General features: G+C 38.5%; 3 protein-coding genes across 11 annotated transcripts in view; 1 reads left to right on the top strand and 2 right to left on the bottom strand.

Annotated features, from left to right (window-relative positions):
* atxn2l (ataxin 2-like) overlaps nucleotides 1-898 on the top strand; it is a 23743-nt gene extending 22845 nt beyond the window's left edge. For 4 of the 7 annotated variants that reach the window (XM_050070158.1, XM_050070159.1, XM_050070157.1 and 1 more), the window contains one exon: nucleotides 526-897. In XM_050070158.1, coding sequence (XP_049926115.1) covers nucleotides 526-584 — 59 coding nt within the window. In that variant the 3' untranslated portion in view covers nucleotides 585-897. Of the gene's footprint in view, nucleotides 1-525 lie in introns of all 7 variants that reach the window. The other 3 variants (XM_050070154.1, XM_050070155.1, XM_050070156.1) reach the window with 1 other exon arrangement.
* A 173-nt stretch (nucleotides 899-1071) lies between these two features.
* lat (linker for activation of T cells) lies at nucleotides 1072-15852 on the bottom strand. Of its 3 annotated transcripts, none has more exons than XM_050070190.1 (13): nucleotides 15644-15852; nucleotides 15109-15523; nucleotides 8983-9092; nucleotides 8723-8762; nucleotides 7826-7854; nucleotides 6928-6985; nucleotides 5949-6010; nucleotides 5709-5741; nucleotides 5234-5282; nucleotides 3518-3582; nucleotides 3291-3329; nucleotides 2976-3017; nucleotides 1072-2420 (listed from the first exon to the last, which is right to left on the bottom strand). In XM_050070190.1, the coding sequence occupies exons 3-13, from the start codon at nucleotides 9083-9085 to the stop codon at nucleotides 2317-2319; spliced, it is 624 nt and encodes a 207-aa protein (XP_049926147.1). In that variant the 5' UTR covers nucleotides 9086-9092; nucleotides 15109-15523; nucleotides 15644-15852; the 3' UTR covers nucleotides 1072-2316. The 3 variants fall into 3 exon arrangements, with proteins under 3 accessions (XP_049926147.1, XP_049926146.1, XP_049926145.1); XM_050070189.1 differs by having other exon boundaries at nucleotides 1072-2423; nucleotides 15628-15847; XM_050070188.1 differs by having other exon boundaries at nucleotides 1072-2423; nucleotides 15644-15847.
* A 2396-nt stretch (nucleotides 15853-18248) lies between these two features.
* spns1 (SPNS lysolipid transporter 1, lysophospholipid) overlaps nucleotides 18249-22193 on the bottom strand; it is a 17018-nt gene continuing 13073 nt past the window's right edge. The window contains exons 11-13 of the mRNA XM_050069472.1: nucleotides 21022-21120; nucleotides 19570-19738; nucleotides 18249-19314 (exon numbers count right to left, since the gene is read on the bottom strand). Of these exons, the coding sequence (XP_049925429.1) occupies nucleotides 19244-19314; nucleotides 19570-19738; nucleotides 21022-21120 (339 nt within the window). The 3' untranslated portion in view covers nucleotides 18249-19243. The remainder of the gene's footprint in view (nucleotides 19315-19569; nucleotides 19739-21021; nucleotides 21121-22193) is intronic.

Here is a 22193-nt window from a genome sequence, read left to right as displayed (position 1 = left end):
AACACTTTTTCACACAGGGCCATGTAGCTTTGGATTTTTTTCTTCCTCATTAATAAAACCCTTCATTTAAAAACTGCATTTTGTGTTTACTTGTGTTATCTTTGACTAATGTTTAAATTTGTTTGATGATCTGAAACATTTAAGTGTGGAAAACATGCAAAAAAGTAAGAAATCAGGAAGGGGGCAAACACTTTTTCACACCACTGTATATTGTGACTTTTTATATTTTTTATGTCATACTACACCATGAGTTTTTTGAACATATGATTGAGGGCCACACTGGAAAAGTGCCCACATAAAATGAAATAACTTTCCATCTCACTTCCACATTTAACTGCTCAGTTGTTCTCCAAAATCGCTAACTTTAGCTTACAGTACTAGTATGTATTACAGAAGACAATTCCTGCGACACTCACAAGTTTTCACTTGTTGTGTAATTGAAGGTGTTTGTAAATAACAGCCTTATATTCAAAATGTGTATAGATTACTTTTCAAAAAACCTTTTGTGTATGTTGTGTCTTCCAGCTGTTCAGGTTCAGGCTCACCCCACCCAGCAGCTGTCCTTCCACCCCTCTGCAAACTGAACCCACTTGGTCATAGCTGGATTCAGGAGCGAGGAAGACGAGTGTTACTGTCTGACGAAAAGCCCCCGCCCCAAAACCCCAAACAACTTGTAACATTCCCACTTCCTGACATCACATTAACACGTCCTCATTTTTACCCACATCACCTTTTAGACAGAGACGTGTCTGGATTTTAAAATGTAAATACAGACTGCGTCCACACAGCTGGACTGAAGACAATAACTGGTGGAAACGTTTAGACTGACGACAGTGGAAACAGTTTTTCTCCCCGTCCCACCTCCTCTGTCCTTTTACAGACGAAACCAGTTCATTAATAATAAAACCACTGAACTAAATGCATTGTCCCTGGAAGATCATTGTTAGCTTGAACACTTAAACTACAGGTGATGTATTAACTGTCTGCCAGAGATGATCTACACTACTCTTATGTCTGTCTGTGAAATTTAAGGCTACAGCCGGTTAGCCTAGCATAATGACAGGAAACAAAGGGAATTGGCTAGCCTGGCTCTACATACATCAACACACACATAAATGTAAAACATATTTTTATGAACTCACAAGCAGAGTACCACAGCAGCCTGATTTGTTTTTCTTTGTAATTTCCGCTAAAGTGTCAAAAATGTCCAAAGAAAAGTTCAGTTTGTAACAACAAAGTAGATGTTACTATGAAGGAACAAAATCAACTCGAGTTCACAGTTTTGTGAATGTTTAATTGAATTGTAGTTACTTAGAAAAAGAATTCTAGTTCACACAAGTGGATTACAGATCCAGAGACAGTGACAGTAACCATGGTAGCGACACATAAATAAACCACAAACATGAAAACGGGAATAAAGACATTCTCAGGAGTTGTCAGTAAATCAAAGTAAAGCTCAAACATGCGTACTCCACACACTGTGGAGGAAAACAATGACAAAAATGATTCTTTAAAAAACTACAGAAGTGAACACTTCTGACTGGTTTAGTAGAGTTAAATGGAGAGAGACTGAAAAGGCTAACAGGAGAAATGATTGTGTTTTGGGGGTATTTTCATAGCTGTCCTGCTATGTTAATTTAATCATTTTTAACAGTTAAATGTACAAGCAATAAAAACAAGGATTAGCCTCAAAAGGTAAACCAAATTTTGTGCAGTAGAAATGTGTTGTTTTCTACTTTGCAATGATGACGTGTTCGTCTCTTGATCCAGACTAAAACATCCCACCAACTGTTGGAAGGATTGTCAAGAAATTCAGTTATTTTTCATTCAAAATTGTACTCTTAATCGGACTTAAAGGGACAGTTCAACCCAAAATCAAAAAGTACATATATTTAGTGCTATTTATCAGTCTCGATCGTTTTGATGTGAGCGTTGGAGATATTGTCCGTAGAGATGTCTACCTTCTTTCTGGTATAATGGAACCAGATGTCACTCGACTTGTGTTGTTTGTTACGACTTTGTTACATTTAATTATTATGGCTTTTTAAATCTGACAAGAGTACAGATGCATTGGTCATAAAACTGAAACCTCTCACTGGCAGAATATTTGTTTTTAACCGCCACAGATCATAAATCAGACAAACTCTGCCTGTTAAAGAAACGTTCCTTCAGCTGAATCTTCAGAAACTGAGAGAAAAACACTCATTCTTCATCCTCAGTTTCTTTTCTCAGTCGTTCAGCAGTTTTAAATAAACACTGTTATGAGTTAAAGGTACAAGAAGACATGTAGATGGCATTTTAAAAAGCTCACTGTGGTCATTCAGTCTGTGTCGCACTCTGCACGTTTACGTAGTTCTCCTCATCGTCACTCTCCTCATCGTCATCACTGTCGCTTTGGGTTGACAGATCTGGTGTTGACCCTGCTGGAAAATGTGAAATTAAACATCACCATGAGTTCATCCATCAGATTGTAGTTCATGATAATCTGGTCATTGAATGCCTCTTGTCCAATCAAATTACTAACTGTTGTATATCATAGTAAAACAGTCACAGGGGACATTTCTCTACTTTCACTGAAGTAACACTTTTTATGGCACTTTTTACTTGTAGCAAAGTCATTTTTACAGTGTGGTATTACTATTATACTTAACAGCTCTACTGCAGCCAGATAGAAAACTAGCAGTCTTCAAATGTCTTGTTTTGTCCAACCAACTGTCTGAAACAGACAGATATTAAATAGATGGGAAGAAAAAACTTGAAGTATCTTGAGAACAGCTGTAAGTGTTATTAAAGCAAAGATGGCCTGTATACATGTTTCAGAGACCGGATGCTGAGTTCTGTGACTGAATATGACAGTGACACTTGAGAGGCACAAACTGGGGCTACAGGTGACCTCACAATAACCAGAGCTTCCTGAGTGAAACACCACTGAGAAAGAACATCACACAACGTGGAAACTGAAAACTCCAACTCACTGTGAAATTGCAGTGGCTCCACATTCAGATAGTCTCTCTCCTCTGAGGAGACAAGAAGACGAAGGAGAAAATTCAGTTACTGTGGTGTTTTAGAGAATTCATAAGTAACTGTATGAACATGTGGAAGACTTAATAAATAGGAACATTCAAATATACAATGTTAAAATGAAGGAAGATTAAAAAAAATCCAAAGGAAATTTTAAAAGGAAAGTAAACACAGTGTGATGAAGTTATTGGCTGTTATGTGGAATTGTACACCTGCAATAAGGAACTGCAAACATGAAAAAAACCAACATTGCTCCTTTAGAAACTCACCTTTGCTCTCTAGGACGTTCACATAATCATGCTGAACATCTGTGGATGACACCAAACATTTGATCAGTTCACAGGTGAGCTCTAACAGACAGGTAACAGTTTATGATCCTCAATGATGCATCATAATACAACATGTCATACAATTTTTAAATAGTTATTTATCAACTTTTAAAAATGCATGGAAACTCTACACCCTGAGTTTGCATTTCTGTATTCCAAACCTGTACCTGAGCTGGGCGTCGAGGCTCGACTCTGATTGGTCAGAGGTGTCTCGCCTTCAGGCAACACGATTCTGCAGAAACCAGAGAAGATGAAGAAGAAGAAGAGACGATCAGATGATCTGATTTACTGCTGCAGCCTTAAAGATTCAGTATTTAATTCTGTATAAAGATAGTGGATTGTTGAGTCTTGTTCCCAGGTCATCAAATACTGAAGAACTTGGGCTGGTGGTTGGACTGAACCATTGGTCTAAAGCGTAGGTATGTGATGACCTGAGACTGAGACTCAGCAATCAACTATCTTTCTTCAGAGTTACATACTGCACCTTTAAAGGGTAACCTCTGCATTTTCCAACCTGAACCCTATTTTCCCATGCTTTTGTGTAACTGATTCGGACAATTTTTTTTTATACTGGTCCAGTATTGAGAGAGTGCTGCTGTACAACTCCCACAACGTAACCAGATGGGGCAATTGTGCACTGTCAGTGTATGTCCACTTAAAGTTGTTATTTTTGCCACGGACAGGCTCAGATTATTATTTTAAGTTTTTTGAGGTGTCTCTTTAACTTTCACTTGATCTGGTCTGTTTGTTATTGTGTCAAAGTTTCGCTCAAGGAGGTCTCTCTCTGAAATCTAATGAGTGACTTGTTGCAGGAAGACAACGATGGAAATGTGAGTAAGAGGAAATTGTGTGTTGTGTTTGAGTACAGAAAGTGTAGGTTTGTGTTATCTTACAGCTTTTTAGTGTTATGGGTGATTATTTAGCTGATTTCGACAATGTGGATGAGGTTTACTTGTGCCAGAGTATCTCCTGAGATATCAGCAGATCAAGCCAAAGGTTAAGAGACACTTCAGACACTTAAAATAACAATCTGAGCCTCACTGTGTCAAACAAAACCCCTTTGAATGGACGGTGATGGAGTTCAGTTGCACTGTCACATCCCAAGTCATCTAATACCGCCACTTTGTTAGTGGACCCACATGTCAAAATATGACACATTAGATACCCTCCTGCTTCAGTTTTGGAGATCCAGGGACAGCGTGTCAAGTTGTGCTTGTTACACGCATTACATCTTTTCAAACTATGCTGCTGCTTTTACAGGAAATGTACAGTTTCTGCTTGTTAAATGAATACGGCCTTTTTCGGATAAACTTAAAATGTTGAAAAAACACTTCATTTTTAGGTTTAATTCCTTAAGTTTAGGAAACAAAAGCATGTGGTCAGTTTAAAAAAAACATCATGGTTTGGCTTATCGTACATGCATAATGTCATGTGACATGTCACTAACATAAAATTGCTTTACACACTAGCACATCACCTTGTTATTAAAATAACAAGCAGCCTCCCAAGTGAAAGTCCAGAGTTTGTTTGACCCATCCACCACCACTCCCATCCAGCCTATGCAGACTTCCTCGTTCTTCATACTACGGTAGTTGCATGCGGCATCATAAACAGCAGCTGCCTGCTGCGTATCATTCCGCAGCTAAGAGTGCCTCTGTGTGTCTGTGTCTGCCGCTGAGATCCACTGACAAAGCAGCGGTTTTTGACTAGTTGGGAGTGAGAATGGGCTGGGTTACCCTGCGGGCGTTGCACAGCTGCAACGCTCTTTCAATACTGGACCAACTTCAAAAGCTCTTGTCTCCATTAGTCACTTAGACACAAAAAGTTACCCTTTAAAATGATGGAAAAAAACACCAGAGGTTCGTCTGAAAAAGGAAACCTACATGTATCCGGGGTCTTCTGCATCGCTCTCAGTGTTTATGTAGTCAGGACCTGCAGAAGGCAACACCTCATTAACTCATCCAACATTATCATCATCCAGTAATCAAGTTCCAAGACCAAGACAGCAACCAGATCCACTGGTTTTGTCTTCTGTATCTGCTGATATTTCTCAGAGCCGTTAAAAGGAAACAGGGCTCATCATTATGATGTTTGCAGTCTCAAAATGTGCAGATAAAAATAATTACAGGTGTGTAAAATAAAAGTTACTATCATCTAATATGCAGAAGGAAATGCTACAGTATGCATGACTGATTGATTATAACAGTAAAGCAGGACAGCTGCACTCTCTAAGTATCTTCATGTTGGTAAACTATAGAAGAATGCAGGATCCCCCTTCCTAATTAGACTTTCAATATGATCATTGGTCAGTTATAGAAGTTACATCTTCTGCTGCAGTTGAAGTCAACATGATCTTACCGTCTGCTGGATTCTCATAACTTGGATTACTTTCTGTAGGACGGAAAAAGTCAGATTGTTACATATATTTTTAGATTAAAGTTCAACAGCTAATATCTGAGATACACTGACTGATATTCCTGACTAACATTACTTATGAATCATGAGTCAACAAACAAATGACAGCCTGAAGAGGACAACAACACGCTGGAGACGGACAAACACATTCAACTCAAAGTGAAAAGAAAAGCAGAATCTCACCAGTTTCTGTTGGCGTGAAGGATCTGTGTCTCCGCTGAGTTCCAGGATCAGCTAAAGGTGAGCTGTGTGTGTGAACAAAAAAAGAAAAACACATCAGATATGAAACAGTTAAACATGTTTTCTTTCCAATGTAATACTCTCTGTAGTCCCATATTTCACCTCTCAGAAACTACTAACTGTACTTAGATCTGAGCAGTGGTTAACGTGACCAAGTACTGTACTTAAGTAAAATTGTAAAGTACTTGTACTTTACTTACTTAATTTAATGCTGCTTTACACTTCTAATCTGAAAAGGAAATACTTTTCACTGCACTACATTTATCTGCCAGCTTTAGTTACTTTTCAGATTACATACAAAATTACTTTTAAAATATGATGCATAATTAGAGATTGAAGGCCATGCATGAGCCACACAGGTGTTTCAGTAATGTAGCTGTGCTTAGGGTTTATATGAGGTCAACATGCATTTGTAAATGGATAAAAGTTGCAAATTGTCCCACAACAAAACTGCCCAAAAAAGATGAAAAGACATGTCATCTTTCAGGACCTTTGGGGCTCTATAATTTAACCTCTGAAATGGGTCATTCTGTACACTGAGTACTTTTACATTTTACACTTTGAATTTTGTTGGGTACTTTTATTCAAGTAGAGTTTTGAGTGCATGACTTGTAAGATGAAACTTTATTGATCCATTGAGGGGAAATTAGGGTGTTGTAGCAGCACAAAGACAGAAATGGGGCAAAGTGGCTTGCAGAAGAAGCAGCAACAGTAGACAGGCCAGAGCAGTTTAAAAAGGGTGCCCTGAATGAGATTTGCATAGAAAGGAATCATGTGATCGATCAGCTGACTTCCTTCCATCAATCAGCTGCTCTATCAGTTGATTGGGCTGTTTGAGATCAGCTGATGTAGCTGGGATGACATAGTGTCCTGCCTGAACTAAGGCTATGCTCAATAAAACATTCAAATGAAAGCAACTCACAAAGGTGACAGCAGGTTGGAGGAAAGGTGGATGGAGTTCAGATCTGTGGACGGCTGAGCTGCAAGTCAACAGAGAGAAAGTCACCATCATCATCATTGTCATCATTATCATCATCATCATCATCATCATCGTCAACTTCAAAATTAAAACCAAGACCTACATAAATGACAACATCATCAGCAGAGAGTAATCGTCATAAAATTAAATAAATAAATGAAATATCATATTTTGTTAATTTCTGCACCATTAATTTGCTGTGTCCAATTCAGTTCAGCAGCCCCTCTAAACCAACTGATGTAACAACACATATATGAGCCTTCAAACTTTCCATTTTTTTTATACTCCCACACACTTAAATTTCATGCTTTAATTATTTACTGGAGAACCTCCAGCTTACGTCCTTTGACGTGACCTACGAGTTACTAATGCTTTGCTGCCGCTGACAGAGTTTACATCTTAAAATAACAATACATTTTATTTACAGAGCACTTTTCAAACTATAAAAGTACGAAATAATAATGAAAAATAAACCAAACTCAACAATAGTTTTTTTGATCTCAAAATACAATCCTTTGGATATTAAGTCCTCTTTTATTACAGTTATTACATGAGAAATAAATAGGGTTTATTATTGTTCATGTACTATTCACCATTAAAAAAAAAGAAATCAGTTTAGCGGTTAGCATGTCAACATTTTTTTGGTACATTTTTCTTTTTGTATGACAATTAAATACATTAGCAACTGACAGGACGTCAGGGCAGAGACTTTGGAAGAGAACTGAGCTGCTTACTTTAACATGTTTAAATGTTTTACAGACAAAGATAGGAGCCATGAATTAAAGCGTCAGAGCTTCTCACAATAGATGCCTCTCAACCCATTCAGGTGTTTCAGACTTACATGGATGGATGATTCTGAATTCAGTGGATCTAATTGAAAGAAGAAAAAACACAGTCAGTCATCACTTCATGTGTAACTGTAGGATTTAAACTGAATTATTGTACTATAAAAATAGTATCTTTCATCTACACTATTGTTGAAAAGTTTCTAATCTCCTGCCACAAAAGCTTGATTGGGTCAGATGTCTGAGAGAACTACTCCATATATTTAAATAGTCTTTGATGCTTTTAGGTTGTAGAAAGTCCTCTTTTCAAATAGATGATATTTTGTATGAAGGGTTCGTTTTGTACATGGAGAACAAAACACTTTACAATGGTTCAACCAGACTGACTACTGAAAGAGACAAAGATCCCTCTGAGCAACAGTTCAATAAGAGGGGAAGAAATCAAGAGTCACTGGTTAAAAAACTGGAAGCTTAGAAAATGTGTGCAGATTTAAACAGGAACAGGTTGCTGTTTCAGTGTCATATAATAAGCTGGAATTAACAGCAATGTTTGGCTTTAACAAAGCTTTTCTTCAGACTTTACAATAGAAACAGAAGGTTACTCTACGGTCAGCCCAAAAAAACCTGACAAACTCAATATTTAGAGCCAAGTAGCACAGTTGTGGTTAATGTATGATCGAGTGTCAGTGAGGCTTGTCTGGGCTGAAAAATAAATTCAAATTCCAATTTCCATCAGTTTTCTCCCACATCATGCAACACTATGGGGACATCAACTAAATTGATGTTTGAATCATTTTCTTTTTCTTCTTTTGAGGCAAAAGCTATTTCAAATGTAAATCATAAAATTTGGTGTCTGAATTATACTGTTTTTATTTCTGTTGAAATGGTTATGATTGAGGGAAAAAAGAAAAACATAACTTTTCAACAGTAGTGTATGTAAAGAAAATACTTACGGCATGTACTCCTCTGAGGCGTTCACTTGCCTGATGGAGACTGGTGGAAGGAAACAGAAAAATATGAACTATTTTATTTAATTCAAATAAGGAAAATATAAAATCTGTCAGCAGCTAAAACCAGAAACCACAGTGTCCACCAGAAGTGTGAAGCATTTATCTGGTTTAAAGCCACAGGATATAAGGTTAAAGTGATTATGAAGAAGGACAGCAGCTGTTAACCACGTGTTGGTGCAGAGTGAAGTGAGACATCATCCCACCCAGAGGGCCTTTGTTCCTGCAGTTCAGACAGACGACAGCCAGGAGAACCATGGAGACGAAGATGGCGCTCGCCAAAAACCAAATGAGCCAGGAGGCAGTCATGTTTCATCTGAGGAGGACAGAAGAAGACGACATGAGACCATCAGTCATTTTATTCATGCAGTTAAAATAAAATGGGTCTATTGTTCCTTAACTTTCTTCAAGACTGAAACATCTCAACCACTGTTGGATGGATTGTGATGAAATGTAGTTCGGACGGTCATGTTCCCTCATGAATTTTCAATAACTACGGTGACCTTCTGACTTTTCATCGCCAGTTATTATTCCAATTTATCCTGAGAACATGAATGATGAACGACACTTCATCACAAGCCATCCGATATTTATTAAAATGTTTTTTTGTATGTGTGTTTATCCATCTGTCCGCAGCTAATCTGGCAAACTACTGGAACAATCAGCCTAAAATTTTGTGTGCACATGTCTGACTGTATGCTCAAGGATCTGTGGTGGTTGTGTTGATTTACAGTCATTGGAAGAGTTGTTTTATTGACTGTTTTATACCATCACAGACTGCTGACTCCTTTCTTCTCTTACCGGCTGGAAGTAGCTGAAAGTTTTCCAGAAATCGGCTCAACTAAAAAAAGCCTCAGCATTTGTTGCAGGCCACATTTTGGCATCCTCAAGGCTCAAAATTGACATCCATAAAAAAGTTTGGTTTCATTTTGAACCCGAGCATCTGCAGATCAACTCCATATCTCTTAAGGAGTGGAATAAGTTTGTAGACTTGCAGATTTTGTGTGTTTATTTGTTGGCAATCTGGAAATCCATCGGTAAAAAAACAAACAAAAGAAACAAAAAAACCCTTTTTTTTTCTTTCCTCTACAATGTAAATTGCAGAATCTGTTTTGAGAGATTAATTTGTTGGTAATTTTTCTATGACATTTGTGCTTCTACCATGAGTAAATAAGCAGGCTCTGTACTTAAATGTTTTTTTTTTGTCTATTTCAATAGTGTTTATTGTTGTTATTTCCTCCTTTGTTGTGCTAAAAGTTAATACCTTTCAAAGTCCAGTTATGAATGACATGGATCAAAGATTTGTGGCTGTGTTTTAGTTATCAAAAATGCATTCATCCTCAGTATCTTTATTTCACATACAGTGCCTGTTGGCTGGAAACGTCAGTCTGCTCTGTGCAACTCACTGCAGCTCCATCAAAAATATATGAGGCACATATTTCTGGGATGATTCTAAAGCGTGCTACATCACGTCTGCTGAAATTATGCATTGGCTTCCAGTCTCAGAATTTTAAAGTGCTTTTAGTCACACACAAAGCTCTCAATGATCTGGCACCGCAGTATAACTGAGCTTCTCACACCGTAACGTCTCAACAGGCCCCTCAGGTTTGCTAGAGTGGGTCGTCTAACTGTTCCAGAGTCCAGGTTAAAAACAAATGGCGATTGAGCCTTTTCAGTTCTTGCTCCTTGGCTTTGGGACAGCCTCCCACTAAGCATCAGATCAGCTGACTGTTCAGGTCTTTAAATTTCGTCTGAAAACTTACCTTTACAGACTGGCCTTTCCTGATAGTTGATACTTATTGTGTGTATGGGAGAGTATGTATTTGCAGCCATGTGTGTATGTATGCATGCATACAGGTATATTTGTGTTTAAGCTTATATGTTGGTGTAGGCGTATGTATATACTTCACAAAGTACTTTACAAATAAAGTTATTAGTATTACAAGAATTGTCTAGAGTGGCAGCCATCAGCCTGACAGCCGTTTGGGCGCCTGGTAGAGATGTGCACTCTACTGCACTTTTCTAGTTAATGTCATGCGACAAACAGGAGGAAGCCATGATTTAAAGATGAACCCGCCTGCTCTATATTCTTCAATAAGTGGTGGTTTTTAAGTTTCCTGAAGCATCAGAAGAACATGATGATAATCATAGAGGTGCGTCACACAGGAAGGAAAACCATCTCATCTCACACGTGGCATCACTGGCTGGTACAGATCATTTTCTTTCCTCTGAGAAGCTGAACTCTCCATTAAAAACATCACAGATCAACTCCAGAGACTGGAAAACACCTGAACCCCCTCACATAGTGAGAACATGGAAACCTCCACATAAACCTGCCACAAACACACAGTGGTGGAGGAAGTATTCAGATGATTTACGGCGGTAAAAGTACTAATGTCACACTGTGAAAATACTCTATTGATGATATCATTAGATTATTACGACTCATACATTAATGTAAAAGCAGGATTTTTAAATGTTGTAGTTGGTTGAAGTGAAGCTCAAACTCTTAACTAATGATTATTTTCATTACATGTTAATCTGCAGATTATCTCTCCATCAATCAGTTAACTGGTTTGTGAAAACACTGGCAAATGCCGGCACAAATACCCAAAGTGTTTGTTTTGTCCAACAGCCCAAACCTTGACATTATCATTGATACATTGTAATTATTGAAAGGAAACCAGCAAATTTTCACATTCTCAAGCTGCAGCCATGAAATGTTTTTACTTTAAAAATCAATTCAACCATCAAAATACTGTCTGATTAGTTTACTGTTAACCAAATGATAAATTAATCTACTGATTATTTCAGCTGTATAAAGTGTTGGGACGTTTCAATCTATAACAAAACATGATATTTTATAAACTTTATATACATTTTGTGTGTAAAATCCTGAATCTGTATAACTGTCAGATATGTGTAGTGTAAAAGTAGAAAGTAGCATGGAAGAAAAGACTCAAGTACCTCAGCTTTGTACAGTACTTGAGTAAATGCTTTAGTTACATTCCACCACTGCAAACACACAGCTCTGTCTCCTGATGAACTGACTTTTAATATTACTACAAAGTCTTCATGTTACTCTCTTCACAATGGTTAACAGGTTACAGTAATAGTTTAAAATTAAGCCCCATGATTATGATTTGTGTTCTCACCCAGAGACATTGACATATGATTTATTTCTAGACTGGGTTGCAAAGTCTTCATTGTATTATCTTTACCAAAAAATTAAAAAAAAGATTTAAGAAGAGTTCAGATCCTTTACGTGTGTAAAAGTACAAATACCTCTATGTAAGTACAAGTACAAGTGCATCATAATGTCAGTAACTAAGTACATTTACTAATGCATGTCAAAACTGAACATGAGTATTTCCATTTTATTACGCTACTTCTATTCCACTAAAACATACAGGGCAATACTGCAATTTTATCTATTTCATTTGACACCATAGTTCCTAGTTACTTTTTACATATCATATGTTTTTTACATAAAAAACATATGATATGATGTGGTACTACACAGTACAACTTATCTAAGTACACAAAGTATCTAAAACTGGCTTCACACTGAAGCCACACTACACATTAAAATGTATAAGTTAGGGATAAAAACAGAATGATATAATGTTGGAGCCATTCTGCATGATGAGTAGTTTTACTTTTATTACTTAAAATAAATTAAGCTTGAATTCTGTCTTGAAGTATTTTTACACTGTAGTATTAGTATTGTAGTGCAGCCAACATGAAAACATTAAAACACGTATGGCCAGTGTTTGGTTTGTCTGTTCTGGGCTACTGTAGAACAATATGGTGGACTCGGTGAAGGAGGACCCACTCTGTATGTAGATATAAATGGCTCATTCTAAGGTAACAAATAAGCAACAATTTTTATTTTCAGGTGATTATATATTAATGAAAACATAGCTATGACTGCTGTATTCTGCCTTTAAATCCTACACACTGGACCTTTAAATAAGGCATCTGAATACTTCCACCACCACTGAGTATTTTATAAGATCATGTATTTAATAACTGCAGCTGACAGATAAATGTAGTGGAATCTAAGTATAAGGTGCCATAAAATGGAAATACTCAATTAAAGTATAAGTATCTTAAAACTATTCTCGGTACTATTTATAGGTATGGTACTTGAGTGTAAAAAGAAGTCAGTAAGATGAAGAGTATGGCTTAACATTTGATGCAAACTCCTCCTACAGCATCACATTCAGACTTGATTATCTTTGTGATATCAGCTCTCAAAACACTCAGCAGCTTCCTCAAGTTTCTGCTCATTTACTGGCAACTTCAACGACAGGAAGTCACTGCTCCTTGCCAAGAAATAGTCCTGCACATAGCCCCTATCAAATACTAAAGTGTTGTTTTTATACTTCAGTTATTATACAGATGAAAAACAAACAGATTAGCATGTTAATTATTGAGCTTTAGAGGTGATGGTAGGTGGATTATGTTCCCTCTGCGCAGAGCCAGGCTAGCTGGTTGCCCCTTTTTTCAAGTCTTTATGCTAATCTAAGCTAAGATAAAATAAGCTAACTGGCTTTGGCTTTATATTTAGTATACAGACCTGAGTGGAATCAATCTGGACATCTGCCTCTAATAGGTGTACTTCTGGTTATGTCAAACTTTTCCTTTAAGGGACATTTTTTGAAATGGGAAATTAAACTGTGGGAAAAGTGCTTTCAGCAGCAGCAGCAGCAGCAGCTCATCACACTTTGCAACTCTCAGAGAGACAGAGAGAGTGAGAGTGACAGACAGATGGGGATTGACCTGCAAAAAAGGTCGCCAGCCAGACCTGAAACAGAGATGATGTGGTTTACTGTCCGCACTGCACCGCACACCACAATACACTTTTTTTACCGGCCGGCTGCTGTTTAAGTAAGACCTTTCAAAATGAGCTTAAAGATGGAGCCTCAACTCACAAGATGGCTGCCAGTCACTGTCGTGCTGCGAGAGGAGCTGATTTAGATCTCTGTGAATTTATAGGTAAGTATGAACATTAAATGTCATGCAACCAGAGGACTCATATACCTCCAATTTGGCTGTGAGAGAGGATGCTTTAACCTCTGCAGCCATCATGTCAGTTTCAAGTAAAGAAAAGCTCAGTATATGTGAGGGAGCTTCAAAAACAAATATGAATAGTTTGCACCAAACAGAGCAGCAGATGATCTTACATAGCAGCTCCAAGCTACATCAGAATGTTAACGTGTAGAATTTATTTTCTAACTTTGGCTTTTTCTGGACTGCTTGAAATTATCTTACCGGAGCCCTGATTGGATCAGAGTGTTGAGTTATTCAGAGATCCATAGTGGTGGAATTAGTACTCAGATCATGTACTAAAGTAAAGGTTACAATACCACAGTGCAGAAAGACTCTGCTATAAGTCCTGCATTCAAAATCTTAGCAAAAGTATAAAAGTTTTAGCATGTACCACAGTAAAAGTACTCATTATGCAGAATGGCCTGTTTCAGAATGATATATTATTGGATTATAGTTATAAATGCATTAACGCATGCATCATTTCAATGTTGATTTCTAAACTGCTGAGTAGCTTCTGAATCCCTCCCTTGGGATCAATAAAGTTTTCTTTTAACATATAATATTACATCATGTGTAATTTACTGATTATATTTTTATTATTTATCAGAATATATGAAGTAACTACAAGTGTCAAATAAATGTAGTGCAGTAAAAAGTACAATATTTCCCTCTTAGTCATAGTGGAGTAGAAGGTAGCAGAAGATGGAAATACTCAAATGCAGTACATCAAAATTGTATCAAAGTACAGTACTTGTGAAATTTGTTCAGTTACTTTCGACCACTTGAGATACACTAAATTTCTTTCACTCCTCTCTGTAGAAATTGTTGCTGTCATGACTTCCATGTATGCGAGCATCCCACACAGACAACACCCACTGTAGAGGTTAACATATTTTGAGTCAAAGTCAAACTTTGGCTGCACAACCAGGCGACAAACGTATACAGCTCTATCTCACACAGCCTCTCAGAACATAATGAACTTGAACTTATGGTGTGAAAGTCCTGTGATTCCTCATTTTTTGTTGCCTGAGAAAATGAATTAAAAGAGTGAGCGACCCAAAACGATGAGTATTTAACTCAGAGACACCTCAATGTGCCTGCCGAGAAGAAGTGAATGCTGGTTTCCTTGACTAGGCCTCAATGTGAAAACTGTACAGATCTACTTCAGTGCTCAGCTTCACCTCCTCCAGGTGCATGCTGGGAACAAACTGAGGTTCCTCCATCACATGTAAGTCACAGTTAAACAAATGGGGAAATAAAAATGGTGGAGAACTCACCTACACCTCAGGACAGGACAGGACAGGGGTAGGAGAGGCGATACGTTGATGAGGAGGATGGAGGCTGGGTGAAGTTTCGGGGCCTGCTGCTGGTCTTGTGTCCCCCTGGAGTATCTGGTCCACATGAGGCGACTACTGTAACCAAACATCCACCATAGCTGAAGACTTCTTCGCTCTCGTTCTGTTCTGATCTGATCTGGAGTCTGATCTGCACCTTCAGCGACCTACTTCAGCTCCCTCCTTCCTCCCTCTTTGTCACCAACTCTCCTCCTCTGTTGTTGCTGCACCCAATCACCTTGCTTCACCTCCCGCCACAGGTCTTGCAATGCTTTGTCGTTTTCCTCAGCGTTTCCTGTGAGGAAGGCGATGATTGACCATCAACTCAGGTTTGTCCAAAGGGATGGAGCATTGGCTTCTGAAAGTTTTGAAAACACAGAGGAGAAAAAAAACATCACCTGATCAAAGATCAGAAGAAGTTACAGACTGATATGTGACAAACATCTGCAAAGGTTGACTCACCAACCAGGTGACTCACCAACCAACCAGCTACCATAAAAGTTCACAGCACTGTCTCTGTGAACGATGTGTGTGGGTTGATCAAACTGCCCTCTTTCAGTCGCTCTTAACTGCAAACTGCAACTGGAAACTGGAAAAGGGGCCCTGCAGCTCAGAGCGGCAGAAAAAAAAGTTTCACACAAACATCTCGAACCAATCAAGAGATGTAACTGTGACACCTCAGAGCGTCGCCGGGTGTCAAAAAACTGCAGTGCTGTGTGAACGCTGCTGCAACCGTCTCAACATCCTCCCACCTACAAACAGGAAACCACACGAGGGAAGGAAGCCGAGTCCTCCTCTCCTCTTCTTCACTCCTCTCCTGTTCTCGCTTGACCTTGTTTCTCCGTCTGATGAGAAGAGAGGAGAGGAAAGAGAGACCGAAGAGGGGCAGAGAAGAGAAAACCCCCCATGAATAAGGGAGGCGAGGGGGACACCTGCTGAAAAGAGACTGGAAAATACACGAGGAGTGTTACTAGATTTGGGCTGTTTACTGCTCAACTGAGGTTTTTGTTTGGTTGTGCAGGTTAAAAGGGTTCTGTGGAGCTCATGAAAAGTTTGGCCAGTTTTTGCGGCATTTTTTCCCAATAAAAAGTTAGTCCACAGTCCAAAGAACCAACCTCCTGTCCCCCTTAGATGTCATCAAGTGCCGTTTTACTTCATTACAAATTATTGTTGGATCATAGTTGTATGATAATGGCTTTATAAAATATCTCATTTTTTGATTATGACAACATGAATTTGACTGGCGGTGGAAGAATTATACAGATTAGTTTTTAAGTACTCCAAAATACTCCAATACAAGTCAAAGTCCTAAACTCTTATGTTTTGAATCCAAACAACGCAAGGTGAAATTAATGTTTTATCAGGAGTTATCAAATGTTATTTTTCAGTCTTACAGAGAAAATACTTCAAGGATGAAGACTGACTGGTTGTTTTTGCAGCACACTATAACTCCCCAGCATTTCTATGGAAACCACCTCGACCAAAATAGTTCTCTCTTCTTTTTTAGGGGTGGGGTCAAACAAACAATAAAAACAGCTTCACTGGTTTTTGTTTGACATCATTTTCCATACATCTTCAATGTTGGAACTATGTCCCCTTATTATGATTTGTCTGATGTTCCTCCAACCTTCTCAGTGGGTGTTGGATGCCAGCAGGAGGAAGTGTTCGGTTTGGGGACCTCAGAATTGCGTATGTTGCTCTTTGCAGATGATGTGATTCTGTTGGCATTACCACACCATGACCTCCAGCACGCACTAGAGCAGTTTGTAGTCAAGTGTTGAGGTGGTCATGATGAGAGTCAGTACCTCCAAGACTGAGGTCATGGTTTTCTGCTAGGAAACAGTGGATTGCCCCAAGAATCACAGAGTCTTGTTTGCAAATGAGGGTAAAATGGAGTGTGAGATCGACAGGCGGATTGGTGTGGCGTCAGCAGTGATGCGGGCTTGGTACCGGACTATTGTGATGAAGAAGGAGCAGAGCCACAAGGCAAAGCTTTCAATTTACCAGTTGATCTAACCCTCACCTGTGCTCATGAGCTTTGGGTACTGCCTGAAAGAACGACATTGCAGAAACAAGTCGACTCTGGAACCTCTGGGGTAGTTTGAGGAACTCAGATATCCAGAGGGAGCTCAGAGTAGAGCCGCTGCTCGTCGTTGTAGAAAGAGGCCAGTTGAAGATGTTTCAAAAGCTGATCAGGATCTTCCTGGGTGTCTCCTGTTTAAGATTTTCCGGGCATGTCCAGCTGGAAAACATTACTGGTGCGTCTTAACTACTCTGCTTAGCCTGCTGTCACCACAAGTAGACCTCAGGAGAAGAGGCAGAAAATGAATAAATGGATGATGTTCATCATATATCTGAAGCTTACTTTCGAATTTTTCCACTTCAGTTCTTTATTTTTTTCGTCTGACATCATTCAGTCACTGCTCCCTTTATAATTCACACTTGACAGTTTACGTAATGGTGAAAAGTAAACTGAGATTTTTGACACTTATTTATCATTCCTGCATCATCAGTGAGAGTCAAGCAACAAGTGCACTACAGTGATTTCAGACACAGTGTATTTCTTGGTTGGCACTGCAACTCCCTTGCTGGTTGTTTGGCAACTTGTCAGAGCAAAGAAATAGTCTGGAACATTATGGTGAGTTGTTGCATTTGCACTTTGCTTTATCTGTACAAAAACTACATGAGATATAACATGTTAATCATTGAGCTTTACAGGGACTACTAGGCCGAGTTTGTTACCTTTGGACAGAGCCAGGCAAGCTGTTTCCCCCCATTTACAGTCTTCACGCTAAGCTAAAAGTCTCTCTGTGTGTATGAGAGTAATATCCATCTGAACATTTGACTCTCAGCAAGACAAATGTGAAGTGTATTTCCCAAAGAGTTAAACTATTCTTTTCATAAAATATAGCTGTACAGACACGGACTGCTTTGATGCTGTGCCATCTTCTTCAGCTTTGTGCTGAATATAAAAATAAAAATAATAATAAGAAAATATAAAATTTTCTCCTCTGGATCGTTAAAAATTACAATTAATCTTCTTGTTAATAACACATTTCCATCAAGTACAAACACACAAACATTTGATAAGTTAATTCTTGTTTAATAAGTTCACAAAAAAGATTTGCTAAAATAATTTGAGGTTAACAAACAACTCTGATAATTAACATCCATTTAAAACTGTCCCCCCCCCTGTGTTAAATAAAACAGTATGTTCTGCAGAGCGTGCTCTACCTGCTGAGACAAACTGTCACACTAGTTTCTCTCCTCGGTTGACTTGGTGAAGCTCGCTAACTAGACTGAGCTCCAAGCTGATGCAAAGAAAACCAGAAACCTGCCTGAAACAGAAGTTAAAATAAAAAACCCAGCTTTTTAAACTGAACAGCACTCCCTTAAACACTGGGCACCTTTAAAACTAAAGCAACAGGATTTAAAAACAGCAGTTATGTCTGCAAAAGATTAACAGATGAATAAAAATGGACTCTGACATTTTCTGGTTGTTGGACAACTGTAAGAATATTAGTGTCATAATTAAAACTAGTTCAAACATATACAAATACAGTTATGAACTGATTAATAAAGCTTCTCTTGAATATAAAATAACTTGAGGAGCACAATGCAGCCTGTTTTTTGGTTGGAGTTACAGAGGATATCAATCATACTGTCTTTATGTTTTCAGCCGGTTTTGTGTCCCACCGAAGGAAAGAAAGGTATTGTTCAGTTGATGATCAGGTCGTTTGGCTCCAGTCCACAAGTGTCAAATAAAACCCACAAAGCAGGCTCGGTCATGTTTCCTCAGAGAGTCTCTCAGCATCACGTCCACTCGCAAAACATTTTCAACAAACTTGGTTTTCAAAAAATAACATCAGGAGACTAAAATGCAAAAAAGTTCTCCCAAATATGATGGCGTGTTCCCGGGCACGGTAAAATTATAAAAAAGTATAATGTCAAGAATTTAAAAATAAACATATCATAAAACTTTTCTGCATGGCAGATAGTCCAATTCGTGTGCGGTCCTAAAAACATTAAATATAATAACCACAGGTGTGTGTTGGACCAGGCTGACAGGTTTCTGTCATCAGATCAGAACACTGGAGACTGGGACTCTGGTAGATCGCCCGCTCTTAGGTACAACAATCGGCTCGTCATCTGTTAACAGAAAGAAAAGACAAGTTGTTTTTATTCTGCTTCTGCACCACTGAAAACACATCATCATCATCATCATCATCATCATCATTATCATCATCATCATCAGTACGAGAGATGCTCTGCTTTCACTCAAAGTCAGAACATCTGCTGATGCTGAGTACCAATCTGATATTATGGAGCTAGTTGTCATATATGTAACATTACATGAGATTTCAACAACATCAGTTATATATGGGAACGCCGGGTTTGTCTCACCTGTGGGGACGTAGTTCTCAGCACGGTTCCGGTCGTTTTCGATGAAGAGGGCGGTGGCAAGGAAGAAACCCCCACCTATAACGGACACGAAGGCGCAGAGCAGCAGAGAGAGCTGCAGAGAGCGGAACTGCCAGAGGAACGAGTCTCTCTTTCTCAGAGAGTCTGACACCTGAGAGACACGGAGGAGGGCAGATTTAACGACAGTGAGAGGACTGAAACCTGCTGCAGCATGCACTCAGCAGTGGTGGGAAGTAACTAAGCACATTTACTCAAATAATGTACTTAAATACAAGTTTGAGGTACTTGTATTCTAGTCAAGTATTTCCATTTAATGCTACTGCATACTTCTGCTCCACTTTATCACAGAGGGAAATATTGTTTATTTTACTGCACGACATTTACTTGATAACTTTAGACTCTTTGCAGATTCAGATTATCAATACAACATAACCTAATAATGATGATGTATTATTTTAGATTTAACAACCCAGCAGTATATAAAGTAGTTAAACCATCTGCAACATTAAAGTGATGAACACATTAATGAATCGCTAATTATAATCCAATAACATAATGCATCATATTCTGAAATAGGCCATTCGCCATAATGAGTGCTTCCTTGTGTTACTTGAAGTATATTTTGATTTTACTTAAGTAAGATTTTTAATGCAGGGCTTTTACTTGAGTATTTGAGTATTTCTACGCTGTAGTATTACTAATTACTTAAGTAAAAGGTCTAAATACTCCATTACTTCCACCACTGTATTCAAGTACTATACTGAAGTACAAATTTAAGGTACTTTTTCTTTTCATGCCATTTTCTATTTATACTTCCATACATCTGACAGCTTTTGTCATTGTACAAATAAACACTTCAAACATTAAACATATGAAGAGTTTATAAAATATGATGTTTTGTTATAAACTGAACTACCCAACAGTTTACACATGTACAGACTAAACAATTAGTTCATTAATTAATGAGTCGGGTGACAGAAAATAAATTGGACTCTTCATGTTTAGACATTTCATGGATCAGCATCACTAATGTGAAGATTTGCTGATTTTCCTTTCAGTAATGTATTAGTAATAGATTTGGACTGCTGGTTGGACAGAAGACATACGTGTTTAGTTTTTGTCAAAGTATCTGTTAATTTCCGTGTTTCTGTGCCTGAGGTAAACCAGATGGTGCATCAAAGGGTTTATCCTCAAATTAAAATTTCAAATAAATAAATGAGGAAATATTTTTGTACAAATTGAAACTAACATATATAATTTGGGGATCTTTGATGCATCTCTCTATAAAGGCATAAAATGCCCTAAAAATACTTCGGCAATAGGCAATATATGAAAGAGTTTGAGCATAAATGTATCGCTATGTTGTCATATATTGTTTAACCATGTTGTTTTGTGTGTGTGTGTGTGTGTGTGTGTGTGTGTGCAGCGACGTACCACTCCTATCAGGTATGGACTTCCTGCATCTCCCAGTAGATGTGAGATGACGATCTGCAGAGCTTCTGCTGTGGAGCGACGAGTGGGAACGACAACGTACTGAAATACAGACAAAGACAATGAGAACAAGGAGAAAGTTATTTTTGTCACATACACAACAATTACAGGAAAACATTTATTGGCAACGCAAATCTCAGATCTCAGGCTACCTCCAACAATGCTCATTAGATATGTATAAAGAAGTAAATGATTAGAGAAAATAATATATATTTGTGGCCCTAACAGTGTAATGAAATGTGACTTTCCATGAGATGAGCTTCAAAGGAAAGCTTAAAACTGCCTTTAAATTTAACTATTAAGAACAAAAACTGATTACTGTCAGATAATTAATTTTATCACCACTATAACACACTATGTAATTAATAACTAAGATGTTCTAGCAAGTGCCTCCAAGAGAGTCATGTGATAATATTGTTGTAGGCAGTGCTTAATTTGAGCCGGAACGTACTGGAACGTGTACCAGGATCTTTTCAGAAAAGGCCCTGGTGCGTTCCAGAACTAATTTGCATGGGTCTAGAACTTTTCGCATCTAAAAACTACATACAGTATTGGCTGATGTCACTAGTGTTGCAGGGTATACTGGTAATGGTAGACTGCGGTACTAAAACTCCACAGTAGCCTACATATGATAGTTCAAAGTCCAATCGCAAGACGGTGAGTGTCCATGCGCCGTCCCGGCGCGCGCCGTTATTGACCAGCGCACACTGGGACGCTGCATGGACACCTGGCACTCAATATGCTGCTATGGTTTGTTTTCTAGACATGTGAGTATCTTTGAGCAGTGAAAGTTATTATTTATTTCTTTTTACTTGTCGGCAGTGATTTGTTTTCCACAGAGCTCTATGTGCGAGCATTGTACTTGCATTTGCGACTAAAAATAGTTTTGTGCGTGCAAATTAAATCATTCAGCACGCTGTGTGAGTACAGATTTCAACCAGCAGCAGAAAGGAAAATCAAATCCTGCCGGTTGTGGGTTGAACGGGGGTCACAGACAGGATACGGCGGTCAAATACGGCGGAGGCTCATAGTGCTCCACGCTGCAACATAACGGTTTACCGGCGGCAGAGAAGTCCGGCTCCAGGTCCAATAATGTCCTCTTCTTGTTGCAGAGA

The sequence above is a fragment of the Epinephelus moara genome, chromosome 18 (genome assembly GCF_006386435.1).
Source record: "Epinephelus moara isolate mb chromosome 18, YSFRI_EMoa_1.0, whole genome shotgun sequence".
NCBI lineage: Eukaryota > Metazoa > Chordata > Actinopteri > Perciformes > Serranidae > Epinephelus > Epinephelus moara.
The sequence above is the reverse complement of the archived record's forward strand: the minus strand, read 5'-3'. Positions and strand labels throughout refer to the sequence as shown.